Source organism: Electrophorus electricus, chromosome 21 (genome assembly GCF_013358815.1).
Source record: "Electrophorus electricus isolate fEleEle1 chromosome 21, fEleEle1.pri, whole genome shotgun sequence".
Lineage (NCBI taxonomy): Eukaryota > Metazoa > Chordata > Actinopteri > Gymnotiformes > Gymnotidae > Electrophorus > Electrophorus electricus.
In genome coordinates this window covers 2,216,211-2,236,210 of record NC_049555.1, presented here as the reverse complement: position 1 = coordinate 2,236,210, position 20,000 = coordinate 2,216,211, and the positions used below count along the sequence as shown (strand labels likewise).

General features: G+C 45.7%; 1 protein-coding gene across 1 annotated transcript in view; it reads left to right on the top strand.

The window, feature by feature from the left end:
- Positions 1-9,230: 9,230 nt before the first annotated feature.
- ahr2 (aryl hydrocarbon receptor 2) overlaps positions 9,231-20,000 on the top strand; it is a 40,643-nt gene continuing 29,873 nt past the window's right edge. The window contains exons 1-2 of the mRNA XM_035520882.1: positions 9,231-9,532; positions 17,283-17,470. Coding sequence (XP_035376775.1) covers positions 9,474-9,532; positions 17,283-17,470 — 247 coding nt within the window. The 5' untranslated portion in view covers positions 9,231-9,473. The remainder of the gene's footprint in view (positions 9,533-17,282; positions 17,471-20,000) is intronic.

Here is a 20,000-nt window from a genome sequence, read left to right as displayed (position 1 = left end):
AAAGGAAACTTGTAAACATCTGTAAAACTACTGATGACAAGTGGATGGATTTCACAAGGTTTTTTTTTTCCTGATGTTAAAATTCATAGATCCTAGTAGAATCCAAAAGCGACAGCATGCACATTGTGTGGCTAAAACTAGAAACCTTTTTAACATACATACAGTAATTCTTCATCTGCAGTTGTTTTGTTTTGTTTTTTTCAAAAGTAGCCTCATCATTAAACAAGCATGGTTCTCCAAATATAAGATTTTATTTTCATGTCATGATAGTTTAAATTATTTTCTTTATGGTTTTATTATAATTTTTTGGTCTTATGATCAATTATTATATATTTATTATCCATTGTCATGCCAGCTTAACCTTAATGTTACTGTTTTTAGGCCGTGTGGTTGGTTGGTTTGTTGGTTTAAGAGCTGAAGCTAGATCCACAGTCTGTTCGGCATGGTAGATATGATGGCTGTTATGGTTAAAACACCAGTCCGAAGCATTTCTTCCTTTTGAACATCTGAAACTTTTGAATGGAACATGCTGATTTGGGCACCGGTGAAAGGGTCCTCGATGACGTGAGGACTTCAAATGAAAAAATCGCTTCTCTTTAATCAAGTGCCAGCGTTTGTTTGTTTTTTCTGTTTCTTTGAGGATTACCTTTGGCTATCTGTTATCCCCATTGTGTTTAAAATATGAAAAGCTGTGCACACTGTGTAAAAAAGTGTGTAAATAAGGCCATGGGGTTGTGTAAAACGTGCGTAAATAAGGCCATGGGTTGCAATCTAACTTAGTCGTGCTATTAACGCACTTTAAGTTTGTAGAACCTGATTGTCGTGGAAATCGTGATTCCCGTAAACTCTTTATAACTTACTAAAAACAGCGGCTTTAATGAAGACGCAAAACCTTTTCCAAGGCCATTCGCCCCCTCACACACACACACACACACACACACACACACACACACACTCCTAAAAAATATTCATTCAGCATTGCGTGTGAAATAGCTATGGTCTGCCCTATAAGAGCCTAAGGTTTAGCGCCAGAGTTCCAGCAGTTTATAGGGAGTATAATCCCTGTCAGGGCTTCCTGCTCCTCCAGGTCGTTTTCGGCACGGCCGGAGGGACAGCTGATCATAAACACTCATTTCTCTAAACATCTCATTTCTCCGCCTGTAGCCTTTGTTGGTAATTCAACAAATCTGCTTCTATGGCAACAGCATTTGTTTGCTTTTTGGAACCGCAAATGTTTTCTTTCCATTGGCTATTTGGGCTTATTTGTGTGAAATTGTCTCACTGCATACCTGCTAGCTTAATATAACTTTAGAAACTATAAACATATTAGCCATTAAAGCAGTGAGGCAAAAGTCCATAATAATAATAATAATAATAATAATAATAATAATAGTTTTTATAATATTATCAATATATTTATATATCGCATTTTATAAACGCTAATAAAAAAGAACAAGACAAAAGCAGAAAATATCACACGGTGTGTTCAGCAGATATAAATATCGCAGTGTGTTCAGCAGATATAAACGCTGATTTATTCCATTTGTATTAAATGCTACGTTGCACAGAGATAACGAGCCTTTGTGAAGGCGACCTGACCTGTCTGCATTCCCCAGAGAGGCCTTTTGTCGTAGCTGACCCATTCAGTACGCTGCTCCCCCAGGGCTGCGTGGAAGGCGATCAGATGAAGACATCTCCGTGGGAGGGATGCCGTTCCACTACCTCTCCTGCGATAAGGATCGCTGGCATGAACCCCTCCATACATTTTCCAGGAAATCAACCCCGGTCCAACGCAACCTTCATATCATCTGGATTTACTGGAACCAGCAATGCACATGTCTCTGCATAAAGTGTTCTCTCTCTCACACACACACACACACACACACACACACACACTCTCTCCTCTTCTCATTTTGTCTCTCCTGTCTCACACTCTAGCTGTCTCTGACTCTTTCTCTAGTACTAAATAATGTGTGACATTCTTAAGAGAGCAGAAAGGAATGACTAATGTTTACAATGTTGGCAAAGAGAACTGTTCTGGTTCTGTTGTATTGGTGTTTATGTTATTATGCTATCATTGCTCCAAACAGAGACCCCCCCCCCCCCCAACCACACACACACACACACACACACACACACACACACACACACACTCACACACTCACACATATCTCACGTGTCCTGGCTCATCCGCTTGGTTTGTTTGGTGTTTTTTTTACTGCTGACTCACTGGAGTATGCAGGATATCTGTATGTGTGTGGTTGTGTAAGTCTTGGAAAGTATCCAGACTAACTTTATAACTAAACCTTTTTTTTTTATATTAAACTAAGCCTTCCATAAACCATTCATATCAAACAAGGCTGCTTTACCTGGCGCTCAACCTCACACACAATAAAGATGTAGACCTTTTAATACCCTACTGTGTATCTTTAACACCTCAACATATACACCGTACCATGCACAGCATGTTTGCACTGCTAAATCCTTATGAAGGCAATATTCCTTCTATCAGTCAGGACGCTTTAAAGGAAATTCATTTCCATTAAAGAAGACAAAGAAAGTTACTCCAGACTTGTTGACTTGTGAGTCGAACTGCGGCATTATTACATATCCTGTTTGCACAGTAATTGTTTCGAATGGCCCATATTTCCATTAAGCGTTGCCAGTACAAACAGCTGCATATGTGTGTGTGTGTGTGTGTGTGTGTGTGTGTGTGTGTGTGTGTGGATGAGCTGTTCAAGGACTTTGTGCCGGCCGAATGTGTTTAGATGATGGTGGGATGAAAGATCAGGGACGAGGATGGGCTCCTGTGTGCCCATGACGTGACATTAACCAGCTATACCGCAACGTAACCCAGCACTGACGTGACATTAACCAGCTATACCGCAATGTAACCCATCACTGAAGTGACATTAACCAGCTATACCACAACGTAACCCAGCATTGACGTGACATTAACCAGCTATACCACAACGTAACCCAGCATTGACGTGACATTAACCAGCTATACCACAACGTAACCCAGCATTGACGTGACATTAACCAGCTATACCACAACGTAACCCAGCATTGACGTGACATTAAACAGCTAACCTGTACTGCAGTGTAGCCCTGACGAAGTCTCCACTCAAAATACACCACAGCCCGGATGCCATTTCACATAGGCAAACAATACCAAGAGTAAACTCTGACATTGCTTCAGGATCAAAAACTTTGGGTACTGTGGAAGGAAAAAGGAAGGTTTAATTACTATTATTTATGGCTATAGCTGCTCATGCAGACAGCCTCGAGTGGCTGGCGGTGTAGCTCCTGGTTTAATTTGAGCAGGCGTGCACTGGCAGATTGCGTTTACGTGCCCTTTAATTTCCTCCCTTCTTCTCGATCAGACGTGAACGGAAGGTTGGAGGCCGTGTAACGGGAGCTCATTTTCACATGCGCACATCACGTGTGCCGTAGCCAAAACCAAGAGCCCTCACTCCAAAAGAATGCGTCGGCATAGACCCTTAGGGTCGGCCGGAAGATCTCTTCCTCCACGTTCGGGGTTTTTTTTTTTTTTTGGACTTTGGGCAGTTGGGGCAGCATGTCTTTGTTTAAACTCGAAAACAAACTCTTAAAAAACAGGTTACCGCATTAATCATTAAACCAGAAGATCTGAGAGGGTTTTGTATTTTTTGTTTGTTTTGTTTTTTGTTTTTTGTTTTTAAAGAGATCCCACAGCATGACTCAGAAGTGCTGCAAAGGTCTTAAACAAACCTCCCTTGCCTGTGTGTCTGCAAGTCTGCAGCTGCCCAGATATGTCTGATTCAGGACCTATTCATTCAACATATTTATTTTTGATTCATATTGTTTATCCAAACATCGTTGTATCTCCAGACAGCAAACAGTGACAAATGAGGCAGATTGTATGTTTACTCTAGATGTGCACCTGATATTTCTCTATATCTCCTTTATAGAACAATGAGAGTTTTGTTATTGTGTGTGTGCACATACACCCCGTCAACTGAGTAACACTCAATTTTGGTTTTCACCTCCTCTACACACTTTATTAAAAAAATGTTTTTAGGCCAATTTCTGTATCTTAAACAATAGCTATATAGGCTACAAGTAGACATGACCATATTAAAGATATTGATGACATAGGATTAAATCCATGTGAACAAATAAATCATTAAGCGGCTCTCAGATAAAGTGTTTCCAACACTAGCCTAAGCTTAAAAACACCTTTAATGCCTGGTTAATTTACCCAGAACATAACTGAGCAATAATTGCTGTAGCAATGTTATCTGCACATGAGAAAACCTGCTCAAAAAACTGTGTTCCGAGACGGAATCTTGTTATGTGTTTACGCTGACTTCCTGTCAGTCACTTTACGACACACTTGTTTACTCCGCCCACATCTCCACCTGTTTCTCTAAGAAAACATCATATGCTTGTACTGTAAAAAAATTATACACACACACACACACACACACACACACACACACACACACACACACACACACACAGACTATGTTGCATGGCAAGAAATATAATGAAACAAAACTTAACATCTGGCTTTTCCAAAATGGAAATAATTGTTACATGTGAAATGGCTGAAGTTTGATGCAGAAGTTTGATGCAGAATTAATATAGTTTTACCTTTATGCATTTTAAAGTAAATTCAGACTACAATCTGTATATGAAGTGCAATGACTGTAAGACAGGTTAAACTAAAATGGGTCATTCATTCATTTTACGTAGTCATGTCACAAGTAAGTAAGACAATTACTGTTAACGTACTGCAGTGCAGAGAGAGAGAGAGAGACGAGACAGGACGCGTTTGCGGAGATGAGTGACATTTAATTTGGGCAAATCCGTAATCCTTATCCATCACAGTCTCAAGATCAAAGAGCCCTGAGTTGGGAAAGCAAAATCAGGAAACATAAGGAATACGAAACAAAAAAACACAAATCAGAAATTATGTCACCAAGAAACGAACTATAACCCGATAGCACAAAGAGGCTTACAATGCCACACACAGATAGCCACAAATGGGAACCTTTGGTGGTCAGTTATTCTGTAATGCGGAAATAATCGAGGCTCGGCACATTTGCGGAGAACTCAATATTCATTCTTATTATTTATAGAGTCTGTGCTGGTAGTCATTGAACTGTAACCACATAACATCCTACAAAAAAAAGAACCAAATGTAAATCAGAAACACAGAGATTCGGCAATGGGAACAGAATGAGACCAAAATAACCAAAACACGGTGCGCCACCGGCACTGAATGAGAGGGAATCCGCGAAACGTAGGCCTATGTTGCAGTTTTACAAAAACTTTTGTTCCGTTTTATTTTCTAACCTTTCTCAAATGTTAAGTGCCGTTTTTGCCTTCAAAGGGTGCAGGTATAAGACAGCCTATGGCTTGGAACTAAAGCTCCCAGGAAAAAAGTATCAGCTGTAATTATCAGGGGAAATTCCAACATGGAACCTAGAACAACAGATTAACAAATTGTCCTTACCTGCAAATAACATACTGGCTGCAGATATATCATGCACCTCTAAATGTGATGACATTACAATTTCCAAATTAGAGCAGGGCAGTTTGTCGCAGGGGCAAAGCAACATGACAGCCCTCTCTTTTTTTTATAACGTGTCCAGACATTTGCATACAAGCACGCCCACCCTGAGATATCAACTTGTTAAATAATGAAGTAGTATTAATATACAGCCCACATTATCGGTCAACAGTTCGCTTTGGTAACTGAACTCCACTGGCCAACATACATCTTTTTATTACACATAGTAATGTACATGAGTCTTTAATGTGTGTGTGTGTGTGTGTGTGTGTGTGTGTGTGTGTGTGTGTGTGTGTGTATGTATATATATATATATATATATAGAGAGAGAGAGAGAGAGAGAGAGAGAGAAAAGCTTGATTGCAATTCTCTTTCAAGATCAAATCAACATTGTTTTGATGGGTTGTTGTGGGGCCCCTTAAAGGGGCGGGGCCCATAGCCCAGTTTGGCAATCCAGCACTGATGGGTGGGAATGGAAAGCCAATCCAATGTTATTGTGTTCATCTACTTAACAGTGTTACTTGTGGGTATTTAGCTGCTCAGCCCATGGTTTATGTACTAAGATACCAGCGTGTATTTGTTTGCTTTTAGAACCACACATTGCTCTATCTACCTGCAGTCCAATCCACCTTACGAGAATGTGTTTTTGTACGCAGAATGTACATTAACCCCAGCTGGGCTGAGGAACGAATTTGATCAGTACAAGGATAAATCACCCAATGGGTATAACCACCCAAGACTCACACTTCTTGTGTCCTTGACTGAGTAGAACATGTGACTTCAAGGTGCAAAATTCTGGATAGCCGACATTTTGTAGCACGGAACGCGTGGTTGTTCATATCGAGTTACTTGTAGGTGTGCCATTTCTCTTTAGTGTAAATGCTCTCCTGGGTTTCTCAATGTAATAAGTAAACACACGGCCACTGAACTAGTGGCCATTTCACCAGATCATCCTCTCAGTCTACTATTCTATAGATATCTGAGATTATTTCTCCTGTTGGTAGAGTGAGTTTGCTCATATGACCAATATGAAAATTATGTTGATTTTGCATAGAGACTTGCAATTTCCTGCAGGACTTTTATTTTGAAGAACCTTATCATTCTAAATGCGTGCATATATGCATCATCATTGTGAAAGCACAAAAGTGGAATAACTCTTAGACACATATACATACAATATCTTGACATATTATCTTTTATTAATCAATGTCGCTGTTAAAGAAATGGGATCAACACTTGAATCAGTGACACAAATCTCCATTTATGTTCAATGTGTGTGTGCAACTTTCTTGTAATGTTGTTCCTGAAACCATATATAGATTTGTCATTCTGCACAAAGAGTTGCTAGTTAGCTAACACGTTAACCTCCCCGAAGCATGTAAAGAAAACTAAAAGCCAGCAACTGACAAACAGGAATGGTTGAAGTACTTGAGTGGTGTGTAAAAGAAGAGTACTTACGAATTTTACACACACCGTACAGAACTGTAAAATTGCATGTAAAGCAACAACAGAGGACTGCAGAACTGTGTGTAAAGGTCTAGTAGAGCACTGAAGAACCGTGTGGAACAGCAGAGGACTGCAGAACTGTGTGTAAAGGTCTAGTAGAGCACTGAAGAACCGTGTGGAACAGTAGAGGACTGCAGAACTGTGTGTAAAGGTCTAGTAGAGCACTGAAGAACCGTGTGGAACAGCAGAGGACTGCAGAACTGTGTGTAAAGGTCTAGTAGAGCACTGAAGAACCGTGTGGAACAGCAGAGGACTGCAGAACTGTGTGTAAAGGTCTAGTAGAGCACTGAAGAACCGTGTGGAACAGTAGAGGACTGCAGAACTGTGTGTAAAGGTCTAGTAGAGCACTGAAGAACCGTGTGGAACAGTAGAGGACTGCAGAACTGTGTGTAAAGGTCTAGTAGAGCACTGAAGAACCGTGTGGAACAGCAGAGGACTGCAGAACTGTGTGTAAAGGTCTAGTAGAGCACTGAAGAACCGTGTGGAACAGCAGAGGACTGCAGAACTGTGTGTAAAGGTCTAGTAGAGCACTGAAGAACCGTGTGGAACAGTAGAGGACTGCAGAACTGTGTGTAAAGGTCTAGTAGAGCACTGAAGAACCGTGTGGAACAGTAGAGGACTTCAGAACTGTGTCTGAATAGCAGTAGAATACTGTAGTGGTGTTTGTAGGGTGCTGTGGAACTGCAGGGAAAGGCGCAGCAGAGTGCTGCAGATATCTACTCCACCTCTCTTGGCCTGCTTGATAGGATAATCTTCGTCCTGGCCGCAGTTCAGGAGGGGTGAAGGAAGCAATGGCAAGACAATATGCTTCATTACCTCCTTTGTTTTTTTGCATTGTGTTTCTTTTGGATTGCTGAACAAATTCCAGCCTCTAACACACACTCTCTCTATCTTCCTCTCTCTCTCTCTCTCTCTCTCTCTCTCTCTCTCTCTCACTCTCTCTCTCCTTCCGTTTCTTTCTATCTCTCTGTGTGTACGCCTGCGTGTGTGCTTCCTGACTGTTGCCTGTATAAACAGTATGCATGGAGACAACGCCTCAGGTGAACACATGGAGACCTGTCTTGCAGAGCCACTGAGTGCGAACATCATTTTAGGCACGTCTACAACACACACACACAGGCGCACACACACGCAGTCTTGAATTACTATCCTTGTGTGGTATTTCCATTGATTTTTGTCTCTTTTAGATTTTTTAATTAAAGCAGCATTTTGTTTAAAGTTGATAAATACATCAATAAAATGCACACCAAATCTCCACACAAAGTCAGCTTTTCATTTCTTTCTTATTATTGTACTTCCCACAAAGATCTATATAAATCCCCCCCAAGCACACACACACACACACACACACACACACACACACACACACACACACACACACACACACACACACAGACCATTCGCTTGTTAAAAGGCAGGTGAGTCAAATTTACTTAACAGAGACCTAAGGGCATATCCTGTCAGCTGGCTTGGTCTCACAGACATTGCTGCCTGGTCAGTCAGACCAGAGTGCTCGTTATATCGGTATTAGTAAAGACTTGAGTATCATCTACATACTACTGCTACTACTAATACTGCTAGTAACATTACAGCAACTACTACCAGTAACAATAGGCCTGTTAGCAACAACAACAACAATAATAATAACAACAATAATAACATTATTATTATTACTATTATTATTATTGTTGTTGTTGTTATTATTATTATTATTATTATTATTATTACTATTACTATTACTATTACTATTATTATTATTATTATTATTATTATTATTATTATTATTATTACTGTTAGTAGTAGTGGTAAAATGTATTTATGTTAAGCCACTAACATAAATACAGTCTGGTGTCTTTAAGGATATCTGGACACTGGACCCCACACAATGCTTACAGGATATGTTTAGTATCTGTTTAAATGCATATATGCAACACACACACACACACACACACACACACAGGGTTATTTTTCATCTCGTATCTCCTCCGTTCCACCTTAAGAACTCCCCATTGTGCGCTCATGAGTTCCTAAAGATGTTTCTGGCCAATCACAGGGCGCCAAACTTACCTGCTTGAAGCGCGAGGCTGTAAGCGCGCCGCTGATTGGCTGGGACGCCTCGGGAGGCGTTCTCCACCGAAGAGTGACAGCTCAGAAAACACACACACACACACAAACACACACAACCGAAAGGAAGAAGGCAAATCTGCCTTGCTCACGCCATTGCCACCCGCTGCTGAAGACGAAAGCACTTTCTTTCAGTTCTTTCTTTGGATGAGTTATCCGCGCCGGTAGGGTCCTTGGCGCGCACGGGCTGCGCGTTGGGAAGCATTACCGGAGGGGCGTGCGCACGGTCGCCAAACTTGGCTGGTTTGTGTTCGTAAAGGCGTTTAAGGAAAGGACAGTCACGATGTTGGGCAGCGGCGGAACGTACGCCAGCAAGAAACGCAAGAAGCCCGTCCAGAAAATGTAAGTGTTCGTCTAGCGCGCTGCGTCATGTGGCCGCGCTGCTGCTTTGGTTCGGATCCCGCAGGTCGCGCCGTGACGCGGCCGGAGTGCTCGCAGTGGAGGTTCGTCGTGCGTTGGCGGAAGCTTCCTTGTTGAAATCGCAAGGATTCGGTGGAAAGGAAGCAAAGAGCTGAGAAACGAACTCCAGGCATGCGTCGCTTGTAATGGCTTATAACAGCCATGTAGAAGACGTGACACTGCGGATATTTGGAAAGGTGTCCAAACTGAAGTTCATTCACAAGCCCAGCTTGTCATTATAATAGGCAAACACCGATTGCACCCGTCGTAACAACTTTAAAGTGAGAATGTTTATGTTCTCGGAAGGAAACGTGCTTATATTGGAATTATCGTACAATGTTGTCGTCTGTAATATGTCGACGTTGCACAGTATTTCACACGTTTCAAGCGCGTATTCCTTTTTAAAGAACCTTTTAATTTAACTGCAGGGGGCACACGTCGGCTCTGCCTGCTTGGTTTTGTTCTTTGCTGGAGTTTGTGCTTTTCTGCAGGACGTGCGTGCTCCAGCGAACCGAGTCTGGCGCTCCTCGGGTCCGTACGCGCGCCTTAAGCGCCGGGCTCGGTGCACACTTTGGGTCTGGTGTGGAAGTCGCGCTCTTGCGTTAATCATAATCAAGTCGCGAGTCGGCGGTGCTCTCACGCGATGCTTACGGGAGGGAGGGGCGAGGCGGGGGTATCGGGCCGCGAGCGTGTTATTGTAATCGGATAGGCTTTTTTCCCCCTTGTGAGAACACGCTTTTTTTGTCTTTCCTCGCTCTCTCCCTCCTTCTGCTTCGTCAAATTAACATATTTTTCAGTCACGCAAACTTCCACGGCTGCGGGAAAGCTCGCTAAAGAGCGCGCTCTGCGACGTGGTTGTGGAGCCATAGCTCATTACCTGCTTATGTTGCAGTTTGCACACTTTGTGCATGGACTTGCAGGAACGCTCGTGCCCTTTTTTTCCTGCGCGGAACGCAACTCAAACAGTCCTGCGCCTATACATGTTTAGGAAACTGACATTTAAATACTTTGCGCTAAACACGCGACTATGTTTTAGTATTAAACTGTCTTCCCGAGTGCCTTCCAGAATGATCCATGCGCGCTTTCCTTGCTTTTTTTCCGCATGCATGACACATAGATGTTTTTAGATGTTTGTCCTTGTGACCTTGGCACTTGGCCCACCCCTCAGCTGTTGGTGTTTTATTTTCCAAGCGACTTTTAAATATGAACTGTGTTTGCTTCTGGATTCTCGCAACGAATGTCGCTGTGCGCCGTGACCGTAAGCGGTGCCAGGTGCGCCGCTGACTCGCGGTCCGGACGCGCCCATCCCGTGAGCAACGGCGTCCGGGATCGCCGTTTGCCTCGAGGCGGCCGATCTTTGACCGTTGTGTCATACCCCACAACAGTAAATATACTGAGACGTAAAACTGCACCGTTTGCTTTAAATAAGCCGTGCAGGTCTCAGAGCTGTACGGGCCAGGGCTGAGTTTCACACAAAGAGCCTATTGAAGGCGCGTGTAACCGGACCCCGCGGTTGACACTGCTGTTGGAAGCTGGAATGTAGAATAGGAGACCCTTCTCTCTCTCTCTCTCTCTCTGTTTCTCCTCCAAAGAACTGGAACAAGATTTCCTCCCCTTTTAACAACGGTTAAACGCAAAAGGACAGAGTTTTCAACAGTTCCACACACCAAACAGCTGTATATATTTTAATGACATTGATGATATGCTTTATTACCTTCATATACACATTAAACCCACATGAATATATGAATGTTAGTGTGTTTACAAGCAATTGAAAAGCTATGGCCCTTGTATCACAACCTGTAACATACAGCCCACATAGCCTACCGCTCACGTGAAAACATATGTACAGAATGCAAGGCATGCGAATGCTTGTGCCTGTTCGTTGTGCACATTGCAGAGGTGAACTAAGGTGCGCCGAAAGAGGCACACACCCTCCGTGGGGTGCCTGTCTTTCCCCAGAGCGACTTGAATCGCCGCGGCTAGACGGAGGTGCTTGGAGCCGCGGTGTTCCCCGCGCGTCAGGCAAGGCGGGCGTGTGTCCCGTCTCGCCCCCTCGCCGAGGTGCTGCGGCCGGCGATCGGACGCCCGTGTGGGTTTGCGGTGCCAGGGGCTGACTCGGCCGTTCTGGTGCAGAGGAGCCGGCGGCCGGGCTCCAGGCGTCGGCCGTGCAGCTTTGACGGATGTTTGCTTACATTCGTGCAATGATGGAACGGTGGAGGAGGGAGGGAGGAAGGAAGAGGTTTGATACGGAACCGAAAGTTGTGCTTGCGCTCCTTCAGCTCCACCCTCCACGCCCTCTCCATTCTCCCCATTTTTCCCTTTTCCTCTTCTGAACAGAACAGTAGCGAGGCTTTGGAGTGGAGGCCCAGGTTACATAAAACCTGACTTGACAAGCCTTCGCACGAATCTTTCGGCCGCCACCCCGGGGCCACAGGCGGCAGATATTCCTAAAGTCCCGACCTTTGCGAAAGATCTCGGATCTCGCCTCGTCACGTGACACCCCCCCCCCCCCCTTTTTTTTTTTGTTCTATTTATTTATTTATTTATTTTTAATTATTTTTCCCCACCGCCGCTCGTACATTCTCCGCCAGGCTGCGCTCGGCGTGTTTGCGGAATTCGAAACGGTTGGGATGCAGATCCGTGGAGAACTGTATGCGCGCCTCGGGCACGACACAGCCCACGTGACCCAACGCCGGAGGCGCTCGGCGATGCACGTGAGTGATGTCAATACAAACGCGGAGTGTCGTCGTTGCCCTGCAGGCTGCGTGTTCCCCGGTGCGTTTCAATCCTACGAGAGGAAAACAAAAATAAATAAAATAAAACCGGCCACCTGCGGCATGCGTTCGTTGCCGCAGCCGTCACTGTCACGAGTCTCGCTATGTAAATGCCCGAGTTTGACGCTGCACGTTACACGCCGCCAAGACCCGCGCAAGCACGCTGTGGAGGGAGCGCACTGGGGGGGGTTGTGTGCATGTATTTGTGTGTGCGGGTCTGTGTGAGCGTTTGAGAGATCAGAACCAGATGTCTGCGTTCTAGTAGGGGTTATCGAGGGAGAATGCCTGACGCTGGTGGAAGTTGCCCAATTAAACAGTGCTGAAGGCTCTTTTTTTTGTTGCTAGGTATTTACTTTTTTTTGGTATAATGTGGAAGATTAAGGGGTTGGGTGGAGGGTGTTTAGCGGGAGAGCCGCCTCCCTGTGGACCAGGGTTACGGAAACTCTGATACCGGAGAATACTTTGCAGCGGTGCACCATGGGAGCTGCAGTAAATTGGACTACACTAGCAGCGCTTTCAGGGACTGCATCCCAGATGCCCTCAGTGACACCCCTGATCCGCCCCCTTCTCTGAATCACTGATCCGCCTCCTTTAAATCCCTGGATTATGAAAGATCCACCCCCTTCTCTCCGGATTACCATGGGACCCCCCCCCCCCCCCCCCCCCCCCCCCCATTTTTACCCAAACCCCATTAGTCATGCCAGAGAAGAAAAACAGTTTGTTGTTCAACAGAGACTCAAGTGCTTAAAAAAAGGTTTGTCTGCTTCATTGATTGTGTCGGCCTCTTACTCAACGATTGATTGCTCAGCGAAGAGAGGGAGGGAGAGATGCAGGAGACAGAGATAAGATGCAAAGGAATGGCTGTGTTTTCAGAAGAGATGGTTTCTCCACTGCAGGGAAGATGAGAGGACAGCCAGGTGCACGCTGCAACCTGTTGTAGTTTAACAGTGGTGATGTCAGACCTGTTGTGGTTGCTCCCAGACTCCCTTGTGTGTTTTTGTGAGTGTGTGTGTGTGTGTGTGTGTGTGATGGTTTAAATGCAGCAGTCTCCATTCTGGAGCAGAGTCATGCACAGAGTCATGCACACGCAACCAGAATTGTACCCTTAGCATCCGAAATGAATTCCCAACGCCAATAGACTTAACCGATGAGAGAACTGCAATACTCATTATATCAATGCAATTAAGTGTTTTATGAGCTAATTTAACAGGAATGTCAGGAAGCTACACACTACTTTGACATTGCATTTTTTTTCATCCTCTCTCTCCCTTTGTTTAGTTCAAGGATTTTTATTGGCACAAAAAAAAAAACATTAATTGGCACTTAATTGGTTATTAGTCACAGATTCCGTGTATAAATGGGAGGAAAGAATGAATGTGTTATAGGGCTGCTGTTGCTGCAGGTGCCCTTGTGTTGAGTTTTGGACGTCTGACTTTGGGTGAGTGTCCAGTTTGCACGGCCACAAGGAGTTCCAAAGGTCAGGGTTCAGAGTTCAGTTTTTACCGTGGCTCACTGTCATGCTCGTCCTGCGAGCAGGACCGTTGTGTTCGTTCCGCAAACGGGACTGTCGAGCATTCTCGCGTTCACTTTGATTAATAGCACAGAAAAGAAAGAGCAGGTGAACCGTGGCTGTGCCAACAATGATGCCATTCACGTGAAAACAAAGGGCTTGTTCAGTTGTTCGTCGTGTTGCCTGCAGACTGTGGGAGCGTTGTTTATATAAATCATACCGTAGCTGCTTTGAGTCCCTTTTTGGACTTTGGCCATCTCGTAGCATGTACGTTCGCTATAGTGCTCCAGTCAACTAGGTCTTGATGAAATAAGTGTTCAAACCTCCACAGCAGTACTGCAGTCCGACCACGGCACCGTGCAGTGCCATACGGCGGATGATGGGGTTTCCAGTAAGAACTCCGCACTGGATCCCATAATGGGTTTCATTAAGGACAAAAATGCCTCGCTTTTCATGTCTGGCTGAGGAATTCCGCCAAGGAACAGCTGCTCACGCTTGGAGTGCCGTGAAGGCTCACTGGCTTGTGTTTGGATGTCTTGCCAAGATAGCTTTGAGTAAATACCCCTGTCCTATTACCTGGCTGGCTTTCTGTAAAAAAACAAACCAAAAAACCCTCTTGTATTAATTACTGATATGGCCATTTATGAAGTGTCCTGTGTTACGAACAGCTTTTTGTAAAATGCTTTCAGTAAATCGTTCCAGCTTGCTGTCAAAGACGCGGCCCTGTCGAAAACCAGCTTTCTGCAAATAGCTCTCCTGTCTTGCTGAGCTAGCTTTCGGTCAGAAGCGTTGCCGTCTCGCTAAGTTAGCTTTCTGTAGAGTGTTCTGAAGCCCAGGCATGTGCTGTCGCCGTCACGCAGCTGACCGTCCAACGGTGGCCGGTGGGAGGGATTTTTCCCGCCACGGTGTTGCTCAGCACCAGCTCCCCCCCATTTCCATAGAAATAGGTTTGTGTCATCCGTCTCAAAGTTAAGCCAGACCAGCTAAGCAGCTGAACCTAATTACCAATTAATGGCAAGTGTCTAGATAGTAAATTTGGTGTGAAAAGATTTTCTTCGGCTCTCTGTAAGGCTGCCCTGTCCTTAGGAAGGAAAGCAATAAATCACCTGAAAAAAAAGAATTAGCATTTACCGTAACTGTCAGATGAGTGATGTGTGTTTGAAAATGGTTCCCAGTAGTTAATTATGCAACACAGTACACACACACACACACACACATGCGATAAATCAACGAATTATGCTTTGAGGCTGATTGTTATGTAGCCTTCTTTGGTATCAACTTGATTGTTTTATCCTCTGAAACATGAACCAGAGCAGTTCATCCTACTGGTAGAGATCGACCTCCAGACCTGCTGGTTTTCACAGCAGATAAGACCGTGTGTAGCTGGTGCATTTTTGCACCAGCTATATATGTGTAGACAGCGGGTGGGGGAGTGGGCCACTGTTACTGCATTCTAGCGTTCAACTCTGGAGAGAGGACATCATTAACAAGGCTTCATTCATGAAATTATTGCTGTTACCAGTCCTCAAGGTTGGTGGTCGCATGAATCACTGTCATCCATGGGAATAATTTGATCATCCGAAAGGCCTGCTTCCCCCCTTGTGTGTAAAAATATGCCGTTGCCTCCCAAACCTCGTCCTCTGATCGGAACATTACAGGAACAGGAAATGAGGTCAGAGTTGAGATGCATTCACATGATTCATCCTCATCTCTCAAGAGATGGTGAATGAATCCCTCCGCTCGGCCTCTTCGCTAGCGGAGCTCGTTCCCCGCCCCCTCCCCCTGTCTTTATTTTTAGGCCTATTTTGTTCCAAAACAAAATCCAGACCAGCTCCTAATTGTTTTCAGCCTGAACGCTGCGACGCGTTCTCCCTCGGCGGAGCTCAGCCGAGAGGTGGGGCGTTCGGAGGACATACTTCAGTTCCTTTAGAAATGCACTTTTTCCATTTCATATTTTGAAGGTTTTGACCATAATCCGTTTTGCCCAAGTAAAAAATACCATCAGGAGGCCAAATCCAAAACAGCTCCCTATACAGTGTATGTTATGGGCCAAAAAAAGAGGCCCATTTGGACAGAGAAAGTTACATTTATCTGACACTTTTATCCAAAGCAACTTACAATTATGATCAAGTACAACTTGAACCAGCAACTTTCTGATTATAAGTCATGTATTTTAACCACTGAGCTACCACTGCCCATTGGCCTCAATGGTCATAATTATGTTGATCAAGTTGATGGCTGCCTCTCAGTACCTAGTGAAGCGTCTATACAGACAGCATGTTACCTCATCAAAAGGCGTCACCGACACGATGGCATGTCTTTGTTCTGAGGTACTTTAAAAATATGGTCTTCTAAAAGGCAGTTTTTTGGGCAGGTCGCAGACGTTGTTTCACTCCGGACGCGACCCGCCGAAGAACACAGTCAAAAATATTGCACAGTGTAAACGGGAACAGGGATGAGGTTTATGGAAGACTCTGGTCTAAACGAGAAGAGGAATGAGGTTTACGGAAGACTCCAGTGTCAACGGGAGTAAGGATGAGGTTTACGGTACACTCCTGTGTAAACGGGAACAGGGATGAGGTTTACGGAAGACTCCAGTGTCAACGGGAATAAGGATGAGGTTTACGGTAGACTCCGGAGTAAACGGGAACAGGGATGAGGTTTACGGAAGACTCCGGTGTAAACGGAAACAGGGATGAGGCTTACAGTAGACTCCAGTGTACACGGGAACAGGGATAAGGTTTACGGTAGACTCCAGTTGGAACAATAATACGACATCTGTTAACAGCTAGGTAACGGTGACGGTGTTTTTCTCAAATCTTTTATTCTAAGACTATCTTCCGTTCTAAGGTCAAGTAATTTCGTAAGACTTGGGCTTTTTGTCATGAAGGTATACAGTTAATTTGACTGATTTAGTGTTGAATGTCTTTTTAACAAAATAGTATTTGGAGGACCTTTGGTGGTTAGTATTCTATCTTATTCTCAGTCAAACGTATTGAATCAAAAGGAAAGTTAGCTCAGCTAGCTTAAGTTTCGCTGCTACAATCCTACTGTCAATACGCAGAGTTAATTGGCGGTTTAGTGGGTTGGTTTTGGAATAGCTAAAAGAGCAACAAGTCATTTTTTCCCAATATTTCCTCTTCACTTTATGAAACAGCCATTATAGTGACACCTAGTAACCTGGATTTTTTTTAGCGTTTATGCACTAAATCATTTTAAAACAGGGCCGCATCCATGTGTGAGGCCCGCTTAGTAGAGAGTGAACTGGTTCGTTAGAGGGCTACCTAGCAGTTTGGCTCTTCAACAGATATGTGCTGCACTTTGTTTATAAAGCCGGCGGCGAGCAAAGCAGCTCACTGGCTAGCTCGGCATTGAGACATCCACCTGTCTTGTCCTGTCTCTTCAGACCCAAGCCTCCCCCGCTCGATGGAGCCAAGTCGAACCCGTCGAAGCGGCACAGAGACCGGCTGAACATGGAGCTGGACAAGCTGACCAACCTGCTGCCCTTCTCGGAGGACGTGCGTTCGCGCCTGGACAAGCTCTCTGTGCTCAGGCTCAGCGTTGGCTACCTGAAGGTGAAGAGCTTCTTCAGCGGTGAGTGGGGAACCCCTTTTTTCCACTGGAGCGAAAAGGTCTCACTGAGCGGCACCAGCATACAGTCACGGTTCATTCGTGCGAGCTGGGTGCCAACATTCAAGGAAGGGGTGCAGGGAGCAGCTGCGATAAACGCTGGGTCATTTTTGCATGAAACTGCCATTATTCGTAGCATAAAGCGCTTTTGAGCGGCGCTTTGAATTGGACGGGGGCATGGTGCTTGCACGATTTAGCTGCTTACAGCTCTTCGGCTGTTCTGTGTCTCGCGCTCTGTTTCTCTCTCTCGCTCTCCCCAAGACAAACAAGTCATTTCTTTAGATCTGCAGCCAGCCAGCGTGTGTTTGTTGTGGTTTGCTTGTCCAACGGCAAGGCAGCGCAGTAAGCCAAGGCAATGTGCAGTCTCATAGAGTGGACAACGTATTTCATTCCCTTGGAAAAAGGCCGAAGCCAAACTTCCCCTCCGGGGCGCCCGCTTGGCCCGTGCTAAACACCGTCTATAAGTTCATTAACCGATGTTCGCCACTGTAATGGCTAACGTGCGCGTGTCTGGTTGGTCGCGCGAAGCTACACAATTCACGTACACAAGCTGTGCACGGATTGCGAGCCGGCTCGTGTTGTGCTGCCTGAATGCCGGGCCACAACCCGTGTGGCATCGCAATGGAAAGTGCAGCTGCAGGAGGCGGAGCCGTGGCTGTACCCGCCCCTTTGGACCAGACACTCCTTCCTCCCCACCGCCCAGTTGTGATGTGGGTCCGCCAGCCTCAGGCCTACATTCTTTACCAACGTGAGCACTGGAGCCCGACAAGGAGAAAGAGGGCGTGTCTTCAGGGCTTTACCACCCCCACAGCTCCGCCCACAGAGAAGCTATTTTAATCTGCTCTTACATATTAAGTAAATCAATATGTAAATGTATGTTAATTTCTTTCAGTGTAAGCGTAGGTAAATGAGTTTAAGTAAATGCGCACTCGTTTGTAGAAGTAAATTTAGGTAAATTTAGGGGTAAGGTTAGCATTAAAATAAATCTTACATTGCTTATTAGGCAAAAGTACATTCATAAAAATGTGATGGCATGGTGAGTGTTAGAGTTATGCCCCCCCCCCCCCCCTCATGGTGCGTGGTGTTTGCTGACAGAGCAGTAATACCACCCAGAGCTGCTGCCGGGAGCCAATCCCGGGGGCTTGTTGGCCCGGCTGGCCAATGGCGAGTTCGCTAGCAGCACAGCAGGCAGAGTATACCAACAATGCCAGCATGGGGAAAGCGAGTGGCGTTTCTGCCCGGAGGAGGCAGAGGAGCATCTGAGGCAGAGCCACGGAGTCAGAACAATGGACCCCGCCATGCCGCACGCAACCTGCGAAGCTGCGTGTGTGTGTGTGGGCTCGCGTGCGGGGCTTGTCCCGCCTGCACCTTTTAACCACAGACAAGTTCATTTGGCTGAGACCCCTACATGCACGCGCACACACACACACACACACACACACACACACACCCCGCAGCATCAGGGACAGAGCTCATGGCTGTTGTGAAGCAGAAATTGCTGACTAGATGAAATGGATGTCAGAAAGGCATATACAGAGTGTGTGTGTGTGTGTGTGTGTGTGTGTGTGTCTGTGTGTCTGTGTGTGTGTGTGTGTGTGTGTGTCTGTGTGTCTGTGTGTGTGTGTGTGTGTGTGTGTGTGTGTGTGTGTGTGTGAATGTTTAGTCAGTGTCATGTCGGGTTGGAGGCCTGCCCTGCGCCCACAGGCAGACGACAGCATCCTCTTCCTTTGGCGGCCGGGTGTGTATTGTGTGCAGGCCCATCACCTCCTTCCTCTCCTTGCTCATCTGGGGCTTCTCTGGCACTCCTCCCGAACACCTCCCGAGCCTGCCGGGCTCCGAGCGGCCCCGCACAGAAGAGTCCGCGCCGCTCCCGCCGCTAAACTTCCTCTTATTGTTCTCCCAAAATAGCAGCAATCAGAACCAGAAATGGGCCCCTTGTTGGCGGGGGGGGGGGGGGGGGGGGGGGGGTTGGAGAGAGGGAGGGAGAGAAAATTAAAGGGAATGGGAGAGCTTAAAAGCAAGAGAAAAACAAAGTCAAAAAGGGGAAAAAAAAGATCAAACGAGAGAGAGAGAGAGAGAGAGAGAGAATGGCCAGCCCATCCAGAGAGGGACCACTGGAGACACTCCTCCCACACACACACACACGCACGCACGCCCACACACACACACACACACACACACACACACACACACACACACAAGCACGGATCAAGCAGGCCAAAAAACAGGCACCCTCGGAGAGACGCGTGTGCCTTTGGAGCAGAGGCTAAAAGCAAACACACACGCCAACGCACACACACTCTCACACTCTCAGCTGTACAGTGGACCTCTGCCAGAGAACGAGTCCCTTTCTCTAGAGGGCTCATGTTAATGGAAGAAGGTGCGAGGCTCAAAAGGTAATTAAAAAGTGTGTGTGTGTGTGTGAGTGCGTGCACCTGCCCTGGCAACCAGAGGTGCTAAAGTGTATCATGTGCGCAAGCGAGGTGCCAGCGAG